This window comes from Zeugodacus cucurbitae, chromosome 6 (genome assembly GCF_028554725.1).
Source record: "Zeugodacus cucurbitae isolate PBARC_wt_2022May chromosome 6, idZeuCucr1.2, whole genome shotgun sequence".
Lineage (NCBI taxonomy): Eukaryota > Metazoa > Arthropoda > Insecta > Diptera > Tephritidae > Zeugodacus > Zeugodacus cucurbitae.
The window spans coordinates 16,185,680-16,204,779 of record NC_071671.1 but is presented as its reverse complement, the minus strand read 5'-3'; the positions used below and the strand labels follow the sequence as shown (position 1 = coordinate 16,204,779).

The 19,100-nt window shown below is 37.5% G+C and overlaps 2 protein-coding genes across 13 annotated transcripts in view; one reads left to right on the top strand and one right to left on the bottom strand.

The window, feature by feature from the left end:
• Window positions 1–18,721, top strand: part of LOC105213245 (bcl-2-related ovarian killer protein) — a 40,755-nt gene extending 22,034 nt beyond the window's left edge. For all 12 annotated transcript variants that reach the window (XM_054233125.1, XM_054233123.1, XM_054233122.1 and 9 more), the window contains 4 exons: window positions 14,548–14,786; window positions 14,843–14,989; window positions 15,055–15,363; window positions 15,475–18,721. In XM_054233125.1, coding sequence (XP_054089100.1) covers window positions 14,556–14,786; window positions 14,843–14,989; window positions 15,055–15,363; window positions 15,475–15,639 — 852 coding nt within the window. In that variant the 5' untranslated portion in view covers window positions 14,548–14,555 and the 3' untranslated portion in view covers window positions 15,640–18,721. The remainder of the gene's footprint in view (window positions 1–14,547; window positions 14,787–14,842; window positions 14,990–15,054; window positions 15,364–15,474) is intronic.
• On the bottom strand, window positions 7,867–10,411 carry LOC105213277 (uncharacterized). The gene is made up of 4 exons (XM_029040970.2): window positions 9,963–10,411; window positions 8,794–9,465; window positions 8,563–8,735; window positions 7,867–8,503 (listed from the first exon to the last, which is right to left on the bottom strand). Exons 1-4 carry the CDS (start codon window positions 10,409–10,411, stop codon window positions 7,881–7,883), a joined length of 1,917 nt encoding a protein of 638 aa, XP_028896803.2. The 3' UTR covers window positions 7,867–7,880.
• Window positions 18,722–19,100: the final 379 nt, after the last annotated feature.

Below are 19,100 nucleotides of genomic sequence, written 5' to 3'. Positions count from 1 at the left end.
TCTGTCTTTTATAATATTCTTTTCAAAAGCTGGTAATTGGCTTGAAGTATCAAGCTTGTTTCTTAGCTCGAGATCACTATCAGAGGTTTTATTCGTGAACGAGCAGCTAGTATTCACTTGCGGTTTGTACTTCGTCAAGGCAAATCGGGTGTGAGTCTATGTATCCGCTTCTCATTCGGAAAACTTCACAAGTATTGTAAAACTCCTGAGATTTGGACCACCATTGGGATTTAACAAACTTTCCGCTATAACCGCCCTACCCATTTTATATGGTAAATTGTTTATTCTTGAATTATAATAAATTTGCTATCAGTACCAACTATAAAAATTCGTTTACATTGAAGTCGAAATGACTCTATAAAAATAATTCATAACGAAGTGTTGACATACAAAGTTAAACTGACAAAATTTCGCACTAAAAACATAACTGACAAAAATAAAAAATAAAATTGTTGTGTTATCGTGGTGCTCTCTGGAGTATTCAACTGCATGCCACACCTAATTTAGCTAACTGAACTGTGTACAAGCATTGTGGTAGTGTCCGATAAGTTGATGAATATTTGATATAAATCGGATCATTCCAACTGTGCTATTGTGAAGTATTTTCGTTTTTTACTGCAATTCTATATTGAATATGTATTGAAATTATATATCCTCCATTTTGATCCAATACTATTTTTTGGATTGGATGGGGCCAAAACTTTAATTACAATTATTGTTTACTGAGAAGAGCGCAAAAACATATGTATTTTATGCCTAATTTAGACGGTAGGTTTCACTACGAATTCCCATGAATCATTGAATTTCACGCCGTTATCAACTTCCCAACACTAACGGCCAACTGCCAAATATGTACGGAACATGAATATTTTCAACTTCCAAGTAAATCAAAACATTAAATATCAGTTATCGCGCCAATTTGTTGTCGTTAGATCATTTGCGATAGCTCCACCGAAAATGGGCACAAGCTTTGTTGCTCGTGCATTAATTTCTCAGCATATGATTGACGCCACTAACCAAAAGCGAACGGACGCACTCAACGGTGGCGTCCTAAAAAAGCGCAAAGTGCAAATCTCTGTTGTCTGATGTGTTGCCACCAACAAATTTGAACTGTGCAAAATCTAGTGTAAATTGGCAGTCGAAGGAATTGCTTATACTCAAGTGTCTACGCGTAGTTAATATACCAGCAAGTGACGAACACGAGCATTAAGGCAGCTTTTAAGGACGGCCAGCGCAAAGCTGCAGCCACAGATATTATCGCTTGTTAGCATTCTTAGTTTCTTTGTTGTTTTTTTTTATAGATTTTCTAGACGCAGGGGACAAACGTGCCGAGCCTATAAATTTCGCATGCCGCACAGCATTAATAACAACTAAACTATTTACTGGCCTATAGGTTGCCTTGCTTGTTGGCTTGGCTTTGGTGGTGTGACGGGTATAAAAATGCCGGCGGATCAGCAGACAAAGCTTAACAGACAGTTTTCGGGCAAAAATTTGTTTTGTTGTGTTTAATTTTTTTTGTTGCTTTGATCACTTACTAACGTCATATGTGTGTAATATTCGAGCGGAATTCTTAATTTGCTTTTATTATTGATATCGCGTAGATATTTATTACTGATTTGTAAGCGGATTTTATTGCCAAATGATTTATTTATGAATGAGTTGATTTAGGTTGACAAAGTTGTTGCAAATGCGTAAGAATAATGTAATGTGCAGTAAATAAAATTATAAAAAAAAAATAATAATAATAATAACAATACATATGGACAACAGAGTCTACATAGTGTATTTGCACGTAGTTTCTACACTGCTGCTGGGTTGAAGGATATTGGTTCGTTACTCTTTTCCCTTCAATCGATGTACATCACATAGAAAATGAAAAAACAAAAGAATCTCGTTCAATCCATGTAGGCTATGCTGTACTCAATAGTGCTCCCACACCAGTAATGCTCTTAGCTAGTTGGTTTAGATGAGTTGAATAAAGTCTATGAGAATGCTAAGGTGTTATTTATTTTAAATTTTTGATAAAATAATACCTTTTTATTTCATTTAATTAATTATATTTTTAGAAAATAACATTAATGCTTCAAGCTTAAAAGCTCTTATCGATTTAAATTTAAACTGCATTTTTGTATCGAATTTTATTATTAATTACAGTTCCTATCGAGAATGATAAACCAATTATTAAATAATAAACCGAATTATTCTATATAATTTTTGTAGTCAAAGTCATATTTTCTTCAACATAAACCACAGTCTTGTCGATTCTACACTCTTCATAGTCGCTTAATTCGTTTTCAGAAAGCATTTTCTTTAGATCTGTGTAGAGAAAACAATCGATTGGAGACAGATCCGAAGAATATGGTGAATAAAAAGCAATTTGCATTAAATTTTATCAACGTTATCATTTATTTGGGATCTAATGGATCATTTTTATTAAAAATTATTAGCTACAATTGTTAACATATATGTGAACTTGAGACCAGCTTAGGCTTAGCATTTATAGTTAGGATTCATGTTATCCGATCCAAAGTTTTAAGCAACTGAGGGGAGAAATATATTTAAAAACAGATTTTGTTAGTCAGAATAGGAATCGTGTTCAAATCTAGGCTCTATCACTATACGACAGCGGCCACGGGCCTCCCGAAAGCAGTTGGTATGAAGGAAAGCAGGATTTAATGTAGATGTCGGAGTCGAATTTGAAATTATAACAGAACATTGCAATATGACAAGGAACTCATATGTTTAATTTCATCACGTTTAATTAAAGGTCAAACCTTCATGTCTTTCAATGGTGAATTTTAAGTGGTAATAGGTCTACAACTTTGCTTCCGCCGTTTACCAATAGATGTCTCTAGGGTCAAGCACTGGTCGATTAAATCGATTGTTTTTTATAATGATCATGGACATTTGTGTCAACATTAACCCAACAAAATATTTGATCTGAGATCTGAGAGATCTGTTTGCATCCCAAACTTATTCTCAACTGAAAATGTCACTTTTTGAGCCGAATTCTCGACATTTGCGGTAAATTTTGCTTTTCTTTTTTAATTCCAAGAAAAGTGCGGCTGAATGCTTTCGGATACGTACGGTGACGGTTTTCCTATGTGAAAAAAGGTTTAAATTTGCAAAAAAACGGCGTAAGCAAAGTTGTAGACCTACATTTGTCAAAGTGGAAATATTTTCATACACAAAGAGTCTAATTTTTCGAAAGACAAACGGTAAATCTTATTACGGGGGCTGCTATATACATTTCTGGCCAAGGCAACACTAAGTGTTGCCAGGTGCAACCTGACATTTCCATTGGAAAGTTTGACATTTTTTAGCATAACATCACTCAGAACGTTTTGTCATTTAATCGTGAATTGTTTTATTTACAGGGAATTAAAAAATTCATCTCGGCCCAAAAATGGAATTAACTCGTGAACATTTTCGTGCGATCATTTTCCACAACTTTCGACGTGCATCGATGAACTAAAATCTTTGTATGGCTATGAAGCACCATCCTATAGCACTGTGAAAAACTGGTACAACGAATTCAATCGTGGCCGACGCTCGCTCAAAGACGAATTCCGTGAAGGTCGTCCAAAAACAGCCGTTGTGCCAGAAAACATCGATGCCGTACGTGAACTGATAATGCAAGACCGTCATGTAACAAACCTTCAGATAGAGGCATGCCTATGAATTTCTCCCACCAGCATACGTTCGACATTGCATGAACACCTGGCCGTAAAAAAGGTTTGTTCTCGTTGGATCCCGCACAATTTGACAATCGCTGAAAAAAAAGGCTCAAAAAAGTACTTCGAAAAAACAATAAATCCATTTTCGTTGATAAATATTCCTATTTTCATTATTAGGCCAGAATTATATATAGCGCCCTCGTATGTCCTATAACATGTATTATTTTTCGAGTACCACCTTAAGAATGTTCCATATTAAAAATTATCTGTTTTAGACGCACATACATATCTCAATTAAGATCGCAGTGATTTCCTTCAAGGACAGAATTTAATATAGAAAACACCTTTATTGCATGACTTCAAGTTTTATGGTAAAAATGCATTTATTTGAAATTCTTGATTACAGTAAGATTAAAATTAAATTAAAGAAATGTTTTCAAATCAGAAATGAACCATGTCTGGATATTACCTACCATGGGTATTGCATGACAAACAAACTAAAAAGATCGGTGTATGGTGTCTATACTAAACAATGTAATGAAACAGAGTACATTAATGGATTAAATAGAAATAAAATTGCATAAGGTGCGTGCATTCGCCTCCGATGAATTATTTATGCACGCATAGTAGCTGTAGAGCAATTAAACATTCTGGCATTTTAATAAAGACAATATTAGGAAAGGCAAAAACAAAAATAAATTACAGTACGATCAATACGACTGCCTGTAATAAAAAAGATACCTACATATATGCAACTTTATAAACTACAAGGTAAAACAATGTCGTGAATTTATTCGCTCTGAACATGGTGCATGAATGAGCTCGTATGAAAGAAGTGCACACCAAGCTAACAGTTATTTATAGACATGCCACTCCGCGTATGTGGTGTAAAGTATTTGTAATGAGCTCTGGATTCATTAATTCATTCTAAATAAGCCGAGCGCACAACAAATGTGCGAAAGAGCCATTTACAATTACAACAACATAACATAAATCAAATCACTACATACAGGTTATGTGTAGCCAGCCAATGGTTGCAGTTGTTGAGTCTAGCGAGGAGTACAGTGTACTGCACTGTTGGTGAAATGATAAATGTCTTTGATATTTATTGTAAGATTGACTTAGGAGCTGTGTGCCATTATAATAATAACATAAAAATTTAAATTTATAATGCCTAGAATTCTAGCTTAATATTTTATGAAGGATCATTTTAGTATGCGAATTGTGAGAGTGAAGAGATCGAATAAAACTCGACTTATGTCCATCCATCACTATTAACAATGATAAAATAAAAAAATAAAGATGATGGCATCGTAAATCATAGAGAATAGTAGATATATAGTATTAAAAGATTTCAATAAAGAAATCTCAAAAAGAAAACCAAAATGAACGCTCAGACGAAGGTCGATTGAAGTCAATCAAAAGTTCCTGGAAATATGAAATTGTATCGGAATTTGTATTAATTCAAAAGAAGTTCAATCTGATCAATCTTATTCGATTAGAGATCTACAGGGACTATGGCACTTTTGAAGTTAACCAGTTTTATTGTAAAGTGTTTTTCAATAAGAGCGCTATAAATATTTTTTTAACATAATAATAACAATGAAACAAAAAGGGTTTGGGATATAAATGAAATTCTTAATTCCTGTGAAAGTACACGCGATGCCATTATGTATGAAACTCGATTTATTTTGCATGACCACCACGGGCACGCGTGCCGAAGTCCAGACGCTGAACCCAATTTTCGACCGTTTTTAAGCATAAATCGTTCGATACTGCTGCAATTCCACGTTCGATGAATGAAATTCATCAATCGTCGCTGGCTTGTTGGCATAGATCATATACTTGACGGCGTCACATCGTACGACCTAGGCGGCCAATTGACTGGGCCATTTCGTGAGATAACACGTTCACCATATTTGGTTTTCAATAAATCGATAGTGACATTTGCTGTGTGGCTTGTGGCGTCGGCCAGTTGGAACCACATATTCTCCAAGTACATTTTTTGGTTATCATTCACAGTAACGTGCCGGTCTTGATCATCACGGAAGAAGTACGGCCCAATGACACCGCCGTCCCATAAATCGCACCAAACCGTAATGTCAAATAGCTACAGGTCTACTTTTGTAGCTACGCTATTGAAAAACCCTTTATATCAAAAGGCAGGCCATGAAAAGTTGCTAACATTCCAGTACTCGATAAAAGCATGTTGCCTGCCAAGCAACTTCACTATCCGTCGACGATTCTGTTCGTAAAATAATTGACAACGACAACAGTTGTTGAAAGTGAGCAATGGAGTTACTTTATTTAATTGAGTATTATGTGCAGTATATTATAGCATTGTAGCAATTTAATTTAATGTATTCAGATGGCTTTGTTTATTTGATTTAGTTATTTGATATTAGAGTCATTAGCATTTATTTCAATTATCTAAATAAATAAGAATTATAGAGTCTTTGAAATGTTAATAATGAATGTTTTAGAAGATAATAGGATTGAAAGAAAATAAAATATAATATAATTAGTGTCTAGTTATTGTTTAGCTGTAAAAGAAAAAATATGAGGTTTGCCAAGTCTATAAATGATTACTTGATTTAGATAATTATTCGTAGTTTTCACTATCAGGAGGGATTGGTTGGTACATGAATCGGAATCAGTTTCTGTCAGCGTCGTGGTATTGCGCACCTCTCACTGATATACTGACTAATATAATGCTGTTAATAATAATATTAAATCCGATAAACGATTACCCTCCTTCCGACCAACCCACGCGAAAGAAGCAATCCGCGCACGAGGGGAATTTGCCGAGTCAGGAAATTCAAGAGAGATTTAAAGTGTCGAGGCCTAATTTTATTATACTCTCGCAACAAAAGTTGCTAAAGAGAGTATTATAGTTTTGTCCACATAACGGTTGTTTGTAAGTCCTAAAACTAAACGAGTTAGATATAGGGTTATATATACCAAAGTGATCAGGGTGACGAGTAAAGTTCAAATCCAGATGTCTGTCTGTCCGTCCGTCCGTTAACAAACTCACGAGAAACGTCAGAAACACAAAATTTCACAGAAATGAAAGCAGAAGGAAGCTGCACTCAGATCTTTTTTCAAAATGGAAAATGGGAGTGGCATCGCCCACTTATGGGTCAAAAACCATATATCAGGAACTACTCGACAGATTTCAATGAAATTCGGTATATAATATTTTATTGACACCCTGATGACATGTGTGGAAAATGGCCGAAATCGGTTCACAACCACGACTACTTTCTTTATAACTCAATTTTGAATTCCATCTGCATCCTTCACTTTATGATATATACATTAGGAACCAATGATGATAGCGAAATAAAACTTTACACAAATACAGTATATGATCTGTGGCATCACTTGTGAAAAAATTGTCGAAAACGGACTATAACTTTTCAAGGCCCCAGATATCGAACATGTTGAACTCAGCGCCTAAGGTTAAATTTTAACCGAAAATATGGGTAAATCTCTCAGCTAATTTAATGTAATTCAGAGGAAATTGTTTTCTTCCAATAGTGTGTCTCTGTTCCAAAAATTATTAAAATCGGGTCACAACATCTCCTAGCTCCCATATACCTAATTATAGGATTTTCAAAAATTCGTTGGGCCTTATTACGCATATATGTATTGGTTAATATGTGATATATCTTAGCAAAATTAAGTGAATGCGTTGTATTGGATATAATGAGTTACGTGCCGAGAATTTATGAAATCGGTCCAGAAATTACCCCAGCCCCCATATACGCTATATAGTGATTTTCGTTATTCCAATGGACTTTATGCTGAATATATGATCACATTGTGTGTTATCTTAATAAATTTAAATAAATAAATTACGAGAGTATAAATTGTTCGGCAACGCTACAGGAAAATTAGTTTCTACTTAATATTATCAAATTTATTACCATGATTCGGACTTACGAATGAGTGGTAGTTACGCGATTAATTCACTCTACTATGGAGGTAGAAAAACTTTTGAGTATATAGAAATGTATCATATTTATAACTATTTATTAATAACTATTTATTAAGAATAGTTTTGTATTTATAAAATCCTACTATTATACCGTGCTAAAAATTATATAATTCTTATTGCTCCGCTTTGCAAGCTATTAAATATTAAATAAAATTTAGTTTTGTTTAAATTACGCTACGGTTTTTAATAAGTATGTGTGAATATTATTTTGAGAGCTTCACCGCCGCAAAAATGCCCAGTCCAGTGAGGGCCAAAACAAAACCGACAGCAGAAATTAATTTCAAAACGCTCATTTCAACTAACATTCCCTTATGGGCTTTTCCCCACAAAGACGATGAGTCATGCTGCACTTCTGCTTCAATGTTCGAGCTTTGACTCGCTTCACTTGGTAACCCCCCAATCTGATCGGCCGCATCGCTTGGCATCATAACTCTAAAGGCAATGCGTGATATCTCCGATACTTCGCTACTATTGCTCGAGCTCTGTGAATTATACACACCTTCCACAGCATTGCGCTTCCGACGCCATAAATTGGTGACGGCGCTACAATTGCTAGCATCCACATGACAATCACGCTCCTCTAAACAACCAGTGATGCGCATTGATAAGACTAGCTCATCGCCGCTGCGCATGCCTTGGAACATGACCGCCTTAAAGTTCAAACGATGGCCGAGCGGTGGATCGTAACTCGGCGGCTGCGCACACACGCTTTGCATGGATGGATTGATGCAACCGCGCGATGTGATGAGCGCAACATTGTTGAGCAGCTCACCAGTTGGTGAAATGCGTTGCACATGCACATCCGTTAATTTTGTGTAATTCCAACCTGTGAAGTGTGGGAGTGTTTTATTTTGAAATATTTCAATTATTTAATGTGCCGCTTACCATCGCCAGCGATCACATGCGCGCGCAGCAGCAACTCCTCGCCGAGCAGCACAGCGCTGTGTGTGTCTAATTGGCGCGTGAAACCTTTCGCGGTGCGTCGAAAAAGCTCCACATGCGTACGAAAAGGTAACTGTGTGCCTCCATGCGCATAAGTGCCCAGACTGCGCGCTTGCCTGTAATGGTAGTGAAGTTCAGTGAAAATTTCTTTTACCACTCAGCCCATTTACTTACAACTCATTGGAGACGCTCACTTTAAGCGCATGCGTCTTGACGGCCACACGCTCCTGCGTCTTGCAATGCAGCGTCAGTATACCATCCGCACTCGTGCGCATGCCGCGTATGGTGGGAAAACGTAAACGCAAACACAGATCCTTCCCGCAAGCGTGTACGCCACACTTTTCGAAATCCTCCGCTGCGATATCAGTCACAACGTAACTGCGCGACAATTTCAACTCACAACGCTTATCATTCGCATCGTTGTCGACTGTCGGCGCGGCGCCTATAAAACTATCCACTTTGAGCACAGCGCGAAAGTAGCCGCCATTTTGTTGCATGCAACGCATCTCGTGCACGCTCAAGCGTAGAGCGTTGGGAGCTGTAGCGCCATCGAACGCGTTGTCATCCGCTGGCAAATAGACGGGTGCAGGTGTAGATAATGGCGTTTGTGTAGGCAGTTGAAATGGTGGACCCGCTGGCACATTGTAGTCGTAACCCTGCTCGATACCCGGCACAACTGGTTGCAGCGCAACGGGATCATTATTGGCCGGTGCTTGCGCAGATGGGAGAATGTCTGGCGGATCAATCACCACAATAGGGTCCGGACGCTTAGTTGTAGTGCTGGTGGTTGTGGAAGTCGTTGTGGGTATGAAAATGGCGGTGGGACGCGGATAATAGTAACCAGCACTATAGAAATGGGAGTCATAAGAAGGTTGCAACAGAAAAATATGTTGTTCTATTTGTTAAAAAGGTCCAAGATACATATTGCTTGGTACAAATTCCTAAATTTATAGTCTATGAAATCTTCTTGTTCACCGAAAGTTTTGAACTGTAAATAGGCCTCCATTTATTATGATCTGGTACTAGCATATTAATTTGACTCCAACTGTTTTGGACCTTAAATATTTCGATGACCGAATTTCTTTTCCAGGTTAGAGCGGGTTGGCCTTTCCTTCGGGTGCCTTGTGGATTCCAGTCGACAGCGTTCCGGGGGATTGTTCGTATCTGGATCTCATCTGAGAACATGCCCGAGCCAGCCCATTATTTTTTGAGAATTTCGGTCCGGTTTATTAATTATCATTACTTACCCTCACTTTTGTTCGAAAATCACTTAACTCAATTCCACCACATGTGAATACTTACTACTTTCTAATATGTATCTCGACAACTTGGCGCTCACTTACCCAAAACTAGGTGGTCGCTTCGATACCTCAAAACTTGGACGATCTTCTTCAGGCGTTAGATATTGATTTTGCAATGGAATAAAATTAATTCTGCCACCACTCTTGGCGACACGATTCTCCACAATCTCGGGCAGCGTGAATTCGGTAGTGGACGAAGGGCGCACTGGCGCGACGGGTGAATGCGTGGATTGTGGCGGTGCAGCAGGTGGAGCAGCAGTCGGAAACCCACCGATCGAAGGTATGTCTCCTGTTTGGGAGGGCGGCAGCGGTGGAGGTGCTGGATATAAACTAGGCACGGCAGGTTGTGCTGGCGACACTACAGGATATGTAGGTAGCTGTTGTTGCTGTGGATAGTAGTCATAGTTGTCCGCGAAGAAATGTGAAATGTCCGCTTCGACGGTAACAAAACTGAAAAACGCGAGTGCGATCTGTCCAATTCGGGAAGCCATTTCACTCTTTTGACTTTCGTTAAACTAATGACCTTTTCACACAAGCACTGGTTTTTATACGAAAATCGAAATTCAATTTCAACGCATTTCAAAACCACGATTTTTGTTTTGACTTTGGAAATTGTCAAACAATTCTTGTTGTCGCGTGTAAAAATTTACTTTCGTTTACGATTTATACGCATCGCATGAGAATATGGAAGTAGTAAATAAATAAGACTGCAGTCGTTGTTTGTTGTTGTGGTGTGGTGAGCGCACGTTTTTCGTGTTACACGGCGTATGTGCATCTTTTTTGAGCTTCATTTTTGTACTATTTCAACGCGCTTTATTGCGCTTTCTTTCGCCACGATTTTTGTTCTTTGGCAGTTGCACATGTTTTGAGTGCCGTTAATTGTTGAGAGAGGTTAGTATGACATTGATTTAATTTCGTCACTTGATGAGATGAGATAGTAATTTTTGGGAGAATGTAATGGAAAATAATGAATGCGCTCTAAAGACGAAAGATGATTTTTATTAATTTTTTTTTTATTGTTTCTAAAATATTTTCAAATAATATTAGAAGGAGTATTACTCTAGTTGAGCTCTTCATTAAAATATAATTATTCTCTATTATTTTTGAAACCTATTTTTTAACAAGCACTTACTTTTTTTATTGAAATAATGAAGAAAGATGATTTTTTATCTTTTTCCTGTTCGTTAACGGCAAATATAATTTGAAATGAATTCAAATATCACGTAAATTAGTTCACACTTCGTGGCTTCTTTGTGAATTCATGGCCAAAAACAATACTGTAACTACTTTTTCCTATTTTCAAAAATAAAGGGAATCTTAAAGGGACGTCGTTTTCTAAGTAAAGATGAAATCGCTCAGAAACTAAGGTTATTCCAAAAATTGAGTTTGAGAAGTGTTTCGACGTTTGTTTAGAAGAAGCCCTGGCACAACTGCATCATATCGAATGAGGCCTATTTTGAAGACGATAACATTACGGTAGTCGAATGAATAAATATTTTTTTCAAACAACGAAATTCACTCGTATATGGTATGAGTTTCGGCTTCAACAAAGTTTTCCGAATCCAATTGACTGATGTTCTGTATTTTGAAAATTAACGGAAGAATGCTTGGGGCAATCGTCATGAATGAAGGTCGAAAATTTCGTATTTCTTACAAAATCAGCCTCAATCCACTTATAAAACAAGGTTATGTTGGAAGATATTTTTTATAAATTGGACATTAGTGGGACCAGGGTTAATATACTAATATTTTGCCAACTTATTTTGCGTAGTTTCTATAGGTTAAATCAGAATTCCAATACAATTTACAATTTTCGTTGTTACAAAAACAAAGAGATTACAAAAATCTTATTTTCTAGTGTTAAGTCTCCTCCACAAGACATTAGACATTGTGGAAGTTGTGTGGAAGATAGGCACTTCCATCTGACTTTCACCAGACTAAGGTTAAAAATAGCGGTTCCCATTCCTTCAGTTATCCAGGCGAACCAGCTGAAACAGAAATTTAATCGAATCAAGACGCTTTGTAGATATATTCGTATGCGGTATTTTTGCCATCAAAAAGGACTGTTATCAGTACAACCGTCCAATTTTCTATCATCTATGTCAGTGTGTTGACATATCTATATATATGTAGTTAGGTACATATTATGTTATATTTCTTCCAAACCCCAAGTTATTTAATTAACGAGGTGAAAACGTGGACGTTGTCTGCACGAAACTGCTTATACAAATTGGCGAGTATTAGAGAGGCATAGGAATTTTCAAGATGCAACTTGTCATCGCTGCATACCAAACAAATCACTTTTGCGTTGACATCTCGTTTACAGTGACAACTACACACTAATGACAGCTCTCTTAAAGATGCTCCTCGGAGGTTGAAAAAGAGTAAACGCATTGCCAAATTGGTACGTTACACACACACACATTCGAACATTTTCGTACACACACAAGTAGACAAGTAGACACATGCAACCAACAGTCGCAGCCAATGGTAGACTGCAACATTGCTTTGGTCATGTCATTATTATTGTTTTCATAGATACTGTTGCATGCCACCGGCTGTGCCGCACGCGCACCACAACAACCAACCGACATTCATTCATTGTCCATTTTTGTCTTGTACCAATCAATGCACAATAAATCCTCGAATCGTGGCACCATAAATGGGCGCCACAGCCACTTGTACATCGCATGCATCCGGTAAGGGTATGCGCTGTGCATTGCAATTGCAAAAACAAGGTGGTCAGCCAACAATGCTTAGTGGCATTTTTTGTGTACAATCATTAGTTGTATTTATGATTATTTTACATTAGTTTCATAATTTCGCAATGTATCATTTTTAATGACATCACCTCCTCTCTCCCCACTTTTGCCGTGTGTTGTCAACAAGAAAGCAACTTGTCTTTCGGATTTCTATTGCGGTACTTGTCGTTTGATATTTGTGCGTTCGTACGCGTTTCTTTTTCGTTAGCATCTAACGCATGTCAACGTAATAATGTCATTATGGCAACAAGTGCGTACGAGCGCAGCATGATAAATACTTATCATACAAAAGACAAAATAAAATTTGGAAAAGCAAATTTCTCAACGAAGTCTCCTTTTTTTGCTCGATATACTTGATAGAGCGTTTCCTCAATATCTTTAACCCGTCTAAAAAATATGTTTTCTGGAGGTTTGCAAAGTAGTCTGGAGGTCTCGAATCGCACAAATCATTTAGTACTGTTATGTTAGGTTGTATGGCTGTTCCCCAGATGGAAACACACTTAGACTATGAAAGACAGTTCATTATGAAAACATGATCACCCCCTTGGTTAGACATAAGACTGTATTCGAAATCGAGATACAAGAAATCTAAGTATTGATTTCGCAAAGGCGGGATATTCCAGAAGATAGTGATAAGTCGGTTTCTCCTCATTCTCTTCTAGACAGCATCTATAGCTAGCATCCGCTGAGATTTTTAATATAACAGCGTGGATCCTGATGGGACAATGGCTATTTAAAACTCCTACGACTGAGGAAAGATGAGCTTTGGCAAAGATCACCCTAGACCTCTTGCGATTCAACCTAGGCAAGGAGGATCTAACGACTGCTAGTGGCTGACCAATCCTTGCCTAGTTCAGCTGGGGCCCAACTGTCCAGTAGAAAACCACAATAGAATAGCGGTGCTTCTTCTTGTTTACCTTACCTTACCTTCAAGCTCATCAGTTTTATAATATCCCGCGATTAGGATATGACCAGTAAAATCGTGAAATCATCGAACTCACTTCTCTGAAGGCGCTCGCAAAACGTAGCAGAATCTTCTTCGGATCACTTTTGAACTAATTGTCCAGAATGAACAAACCCTGCATTCAACTTCCTCATGTCCATATTTCATATATGATATTGCCCATTCGGTGTTTTAAGTTACTCTTTTTCCAAATATTTCGGTGTCTTCTAATACGATATGCGGACTTTTGTTATTTTATACTTTGCTATTTGCGTGACGCAGCTTTTCAAAACCAATGTGCAACTACCTCGAAACTCTTCAAACCAATTTTTTACAATCGAGAATCAAAGGAGAAAAGTAACTGTATCTAATATACAACCGCTATTTTATTTTACTGTCGATTTTTCTTCGAAAAGAAAGATCTTTCCTAAAACTATGGACTTCTTGGACCACCCTTGTAAGTTCATACAAAAATAAATATCCAGCAATGGAAAGGGAACATTGAAATACTCGTATGATAGATTGTATTGATTGAAGGAAAAAAATCTACAACTTGTTAACTCCAATAATATTTTATTTGCATGTACAAATAGATAATTTTTAGTGCGCTGATTATTTTAAATGATTGTATCTGTACCATAAATGCGATAGCTACAAAAGTATCGATAATATCTAAGATTTTCAGGACACAAGCATTTATTAACAAGGTTAACATAGTTTAGCTAGTTTAGCATCCTGTATAGGGTGTTTTTAAAGTGTATAAGACCAAAATGCTTCCAAACTTTATTGATATGAACTTCCATTGATCAAAGTGTACTTAATGCTAGTCTAATAAAGGTATAAGAGCAGTTTTTACTAAAAATCGCATTCCTTTCAAGATAAATAAATAAATTAATTAAATGTATATGTTTCTCCTTTCCAGCTTAGAAAATGAACAATGATAACTTTGGCTTTCCCTCGCATGGCGAACGGTTGCTGCAGGCGCAAAATCGACGTAAATTCAGTTTTCCCGCCACATTGAGTTCCGCCTCGCTGTTAGAGGTGAATCAGAATATTACACGTCGACGCCTCAGCAATGTGAGCGATGTTGTCACGCGGAAATTGTCCTATACAATCGGCTGGAAGGCAACGCAAATACCGACACAAGATATAATTTCACAGGTACCTATATAATAAATCCTCTAAGCCTACAAAAGTGTAATAATATGGTTCCAAAGGGACGCTGCATATGCGGTCAGTACATACGGAGACGTCTGCGTCGTTCCGGTTTGTTCAATAAGAAGTTGGGCTTTCAACGCATACGCAGCATACTTGGCACTTCCTCGATGGAAATAGTACGTGAGGTATTCCCAGCTGTGATGGTGGTAAGTAGGTGCTATCGAAATTTAATTAGCCTAGCTTTTTTCTAATAACATATTTTTTCACACAGCTCGGCGACGAGCTAGAGCGCATGCACCCGCGTATCTACACAGGTGTCGCAAGGCAAATTTGTCGTGCGCCGGGCGGTGAATTTCACTCGGCCGAAACGATTACACTACTTTTAGGTGCGGTAGGTCGTGATCTGTTTCGTTCTGAAATCACCTGGAGTAAAGTTATATCTCTCTTTGCCATTGCCGGTGGACTTTCGGTGGATTTCGTGCGGCAAGGTCATCCCGAGTATGTACCAAAATTGGTAGATGGTGTGTCGGAGGTGATTGAAGACGAATTGGTGTCGTGGATTAATGAAAATGGCGGTTGGGTGAGTTCTCTAACACACGATCTGTCAATTATACATATCTTAATATTATAGTGAACGAAATAGACACCAGTTAAATCAGTTTTATACTAATTTGTTTTTCTTCATTTATAGGTTGGTCTCAACACCCACGTGTTGCCGGTTGCGAGTAATTTTAGCCCTTTAGAATGGACGACCATAATTATTGGCTGCATTTTTGGTTTATTTGTCTTCTATATGCTTTTAAGATTTATATTTTTCTATATAGTGCCAAAAGTGTATCACCGTCTGACATCATAGCTTAGCTATAACTAAGTAATTTCCTATTTTTATGTACGAGTATTTCTCCATACATTACTTATTTAGTTTTAAATATAAAGGAAATATTAGTTAATATTGTATTATTAGCAAGAAATAAATAAATTTAATTGTTTTTGTATATATATAAACTGCAATTGTTATTATTTTATTTTGATGAATGATTTTTTTTTTCTTTTTTATATCATGAATATTTGTTTTCAGGATAAGAAAACGTTAATTTTGTAAAAAAAAAAAACAAATCGTTATCTGTCTAACGGTATTTACTGCTAAAATTGCTATAACTATCTATGAAATAACGTCAGTAGTTCATAATGCAACAACATATCTTGAAATTAATTAATTGTATAATCAGGTCTGTCGAAATGTTCAATAAAGTAATGGAGATCGTATATCAAATACCATATCGGTATCGCTAGGAACTGCAAAGCCGATGACCTTGCCCATAAGGGCACCCAAGGTGCAATCGCATCAGATTAGGAACAAGACCCACTAACCTCATGCCGCATTGGTTCAGTGATCGTCGAATTAACACGGCGTTGGACAACGATCAGTATCTGTGCGACTGCGTGATCTATCTGTCAGGAGATCAACTGAGCTATTTGCTCTTAGCAAGATTAAGGTATAATTAGAGGTACTATAACATATCGCCATACCCATAACCATTGTCATAACCGTAACGATATTAACTATTATCGATTATTGGTGCCATAACCATAAACAGTTGATCTTTCATTCGGAATTTTTGTTTTAATTTCAAAAGTGCCAAACAAACCAAATAAAATGAGCAGTCTAATTCTACCTTTAAGCTCGCCGTAATGATAGGAATCCTTACTGCACACTGGCCGATGGGGCTACACGCCGTGAGCCTAAATATCCTGACGGGTGCAAATTGCAAAAATTCCATGGAAGAAGGTGAGATTGAGGCACCGAGACACCTTCTCCTTCTAACTTTCGCTAGCTCTGGCTGAAATATCTTGACAGAACGAATTTCAGACAAACAGTTGAACGGTCCCGAATATAAATTACTTGCCTGTGCAAGTTCGTAAAAGACTCAAAGCACTTTGTCGACACTTAAGTGCTTCGGGCATCCATTTTGACGAGTTTGCGGCATCATGAAGAACTGGGGACTTCAGCTGTCCAATTGGGATCTCATGTCGCACAGGGATCCGCCCTTTAACCTAAGCTTCCTTAACCTAATAGAAATCGTCAAATCCGGCTGTCATGTAAACACAGTTTCGATTGCTCATGGGGTTAGCGTTGCACAAAAAACTGTTTGGAACCATTTAAATAAGGTTGGCTACAAAATGAAGTTAATGCAAGAAAACCTCTTGGAATAAATTTCTATGGGGCATAGGTGTTGAAAAGTGTATCAACAAGACTGCGCTTCTTCCTAAACATCTCATCAATCAATGATGGATGGAGAGAACTTCACCAAGATCGTGTACTATCACACCGTTAGAGTTTTTTCTGTGAGGATATGTAAAGTCCAAAGTCTATGCGAACAATCCTGCTTTGTTACAGTCCTTGGAGCAAAACATCACGAGTGTCATTCGCCAGTTACCAGTCGAACTGCTCGAACGAGTTATCGAAAATTGGACTCAATGGATGGATCATTTGAGAGGTAGAGGTAGGAATGACCATAAACATTCCTCATTAAATTTGAATTTTATGTTTTTTTTTTCTTTAAAAAAGTAGTGAACCTCGAAATGGATCACCCTTTATAATAAAGTTTTTAAAAATTACATTTCAATTGAAATATAACGGATAACGGAAAGAGAAGTGCAAACATGAGTTTCCCCAAATGGTATGTGTCCGCGCTTTCAACTGGTTTGAAGCATTGCTAATATAATTTCCTCACACGAAAAGCACAACTAGCGCGCATGTCAACAATTACAGTTAACTCTTTCCAGCACACACAGTTTTAACAGTTTCAAAGCTCGGCAAAGCACACAGCTGATTGGTGTTTTCTTTTTATTGGAGCCAACTGATCGACATATCTGGATATGCTAAGTGATTCCAGCGCTAGCGCTGTTACTTAGCGTATTTTTGTGTCGTTTTGTATGCGGCGTAGACTCTCTTGCTTATACACAAGCAAGAGCACACGGCGACCTAATGTGCCGACGTTATTAGACTACGGCGTTAGGCAGCTTAGCTCCAAATCAAATCAGTCCAACCTTCCAGCCCGTTCTGTTCGTGTGTTATGTGTTTTGATGCCGGAGCGGTACGGAGCGCTAACGAAAAGTAATCAGCAAATTAAACAATAAAAACAGTGTGCAAACACAGTGGCTCAATTGACTCGTGTATTTTACGCCGACTTTTTCGTATTTTAATTTTATTATTATCAATTAATTAAAACGCGTACGCCTACCGCTATACAAGGGCCGCAGTCGTCGTGTCTTTGCTGGTTCATCTCAAGTCATACATTTTCCTTAAACGCTTAAGTTCTACACTTTTTTGACTTTAATTTACTGGTTGCCCATTCATTTTATCACCGAAAGAGAGAAAACGATTGAAAAAAAAAATGAATTAATGTTGGAATTCGCGGCTTTGACAGTGGATTGAGGCAAAGGCAAAAGTAAACAAGAAATAAATAAAACAATTACTGCTGAAAGTGGAAGCGTAGACAAGCACGCTATATATATTTTGTGTTTGTTTTTCTTTTTCTCATTTTACTTAATCAAAAATCAACGAAATTCAAAGGAAAGCAGACAGAAAAAATTAATTTTCAACGTTGCAAAACTTGAGCTCACGACGTTGAGAAGTATATATGTATGTAAGTTCGTCGCCATCGCTGTTCGTAATCGTCGCTTGCGCTGTTGCTGTCGCTGTCGCCGCTACAGCTGAGATCAAAATTAAGATTGAGATCAGTATTGAGCGGCCGAGATCATCGCAAAAGTCATCGCGCAGGTAAAACGAGACCGACAAAACCGATAGAAATGAGATGAACGCACCAAAGTTTGCTTTGCTGCCTTGGTGACTTGACAATAGTCGAAACAATAGACAAGTGAAAAATAGTGAAGGCTGTGGAAAGAAGCAGAGAATAAAATCAAATAAAACAAAACTCAAGAAAATAAAACTCAATTGTGGAAAAGTGAGGTTGAGCGCAGCAAGTGCATAAATAGCAGCGGCTCGCATGCACCGCATAAGGCCTTGCATTTACAACAATAAAGAAAAATACTTGTGCAATAGTTGACATAGAGTATGCGTTGAAAATAAACAAGGCAGCAAGAAAATATTATATGTAACAAAGACAAAACTTCACAAAACCAGTAAGGTCGTGCCATAAGCAGCAGCAGCAGCAGCCGTAGCCGCAGTCGTAGCTCAAGCAAAACAAAAAGAATTCATAAAACTTAGCAAAGTTACTCAGCAGCGCGTAACCGCTTACGCTGTCAACAGCTGTTTCAATAAAGCACAAATATTTTTAATACGATATCATTTAA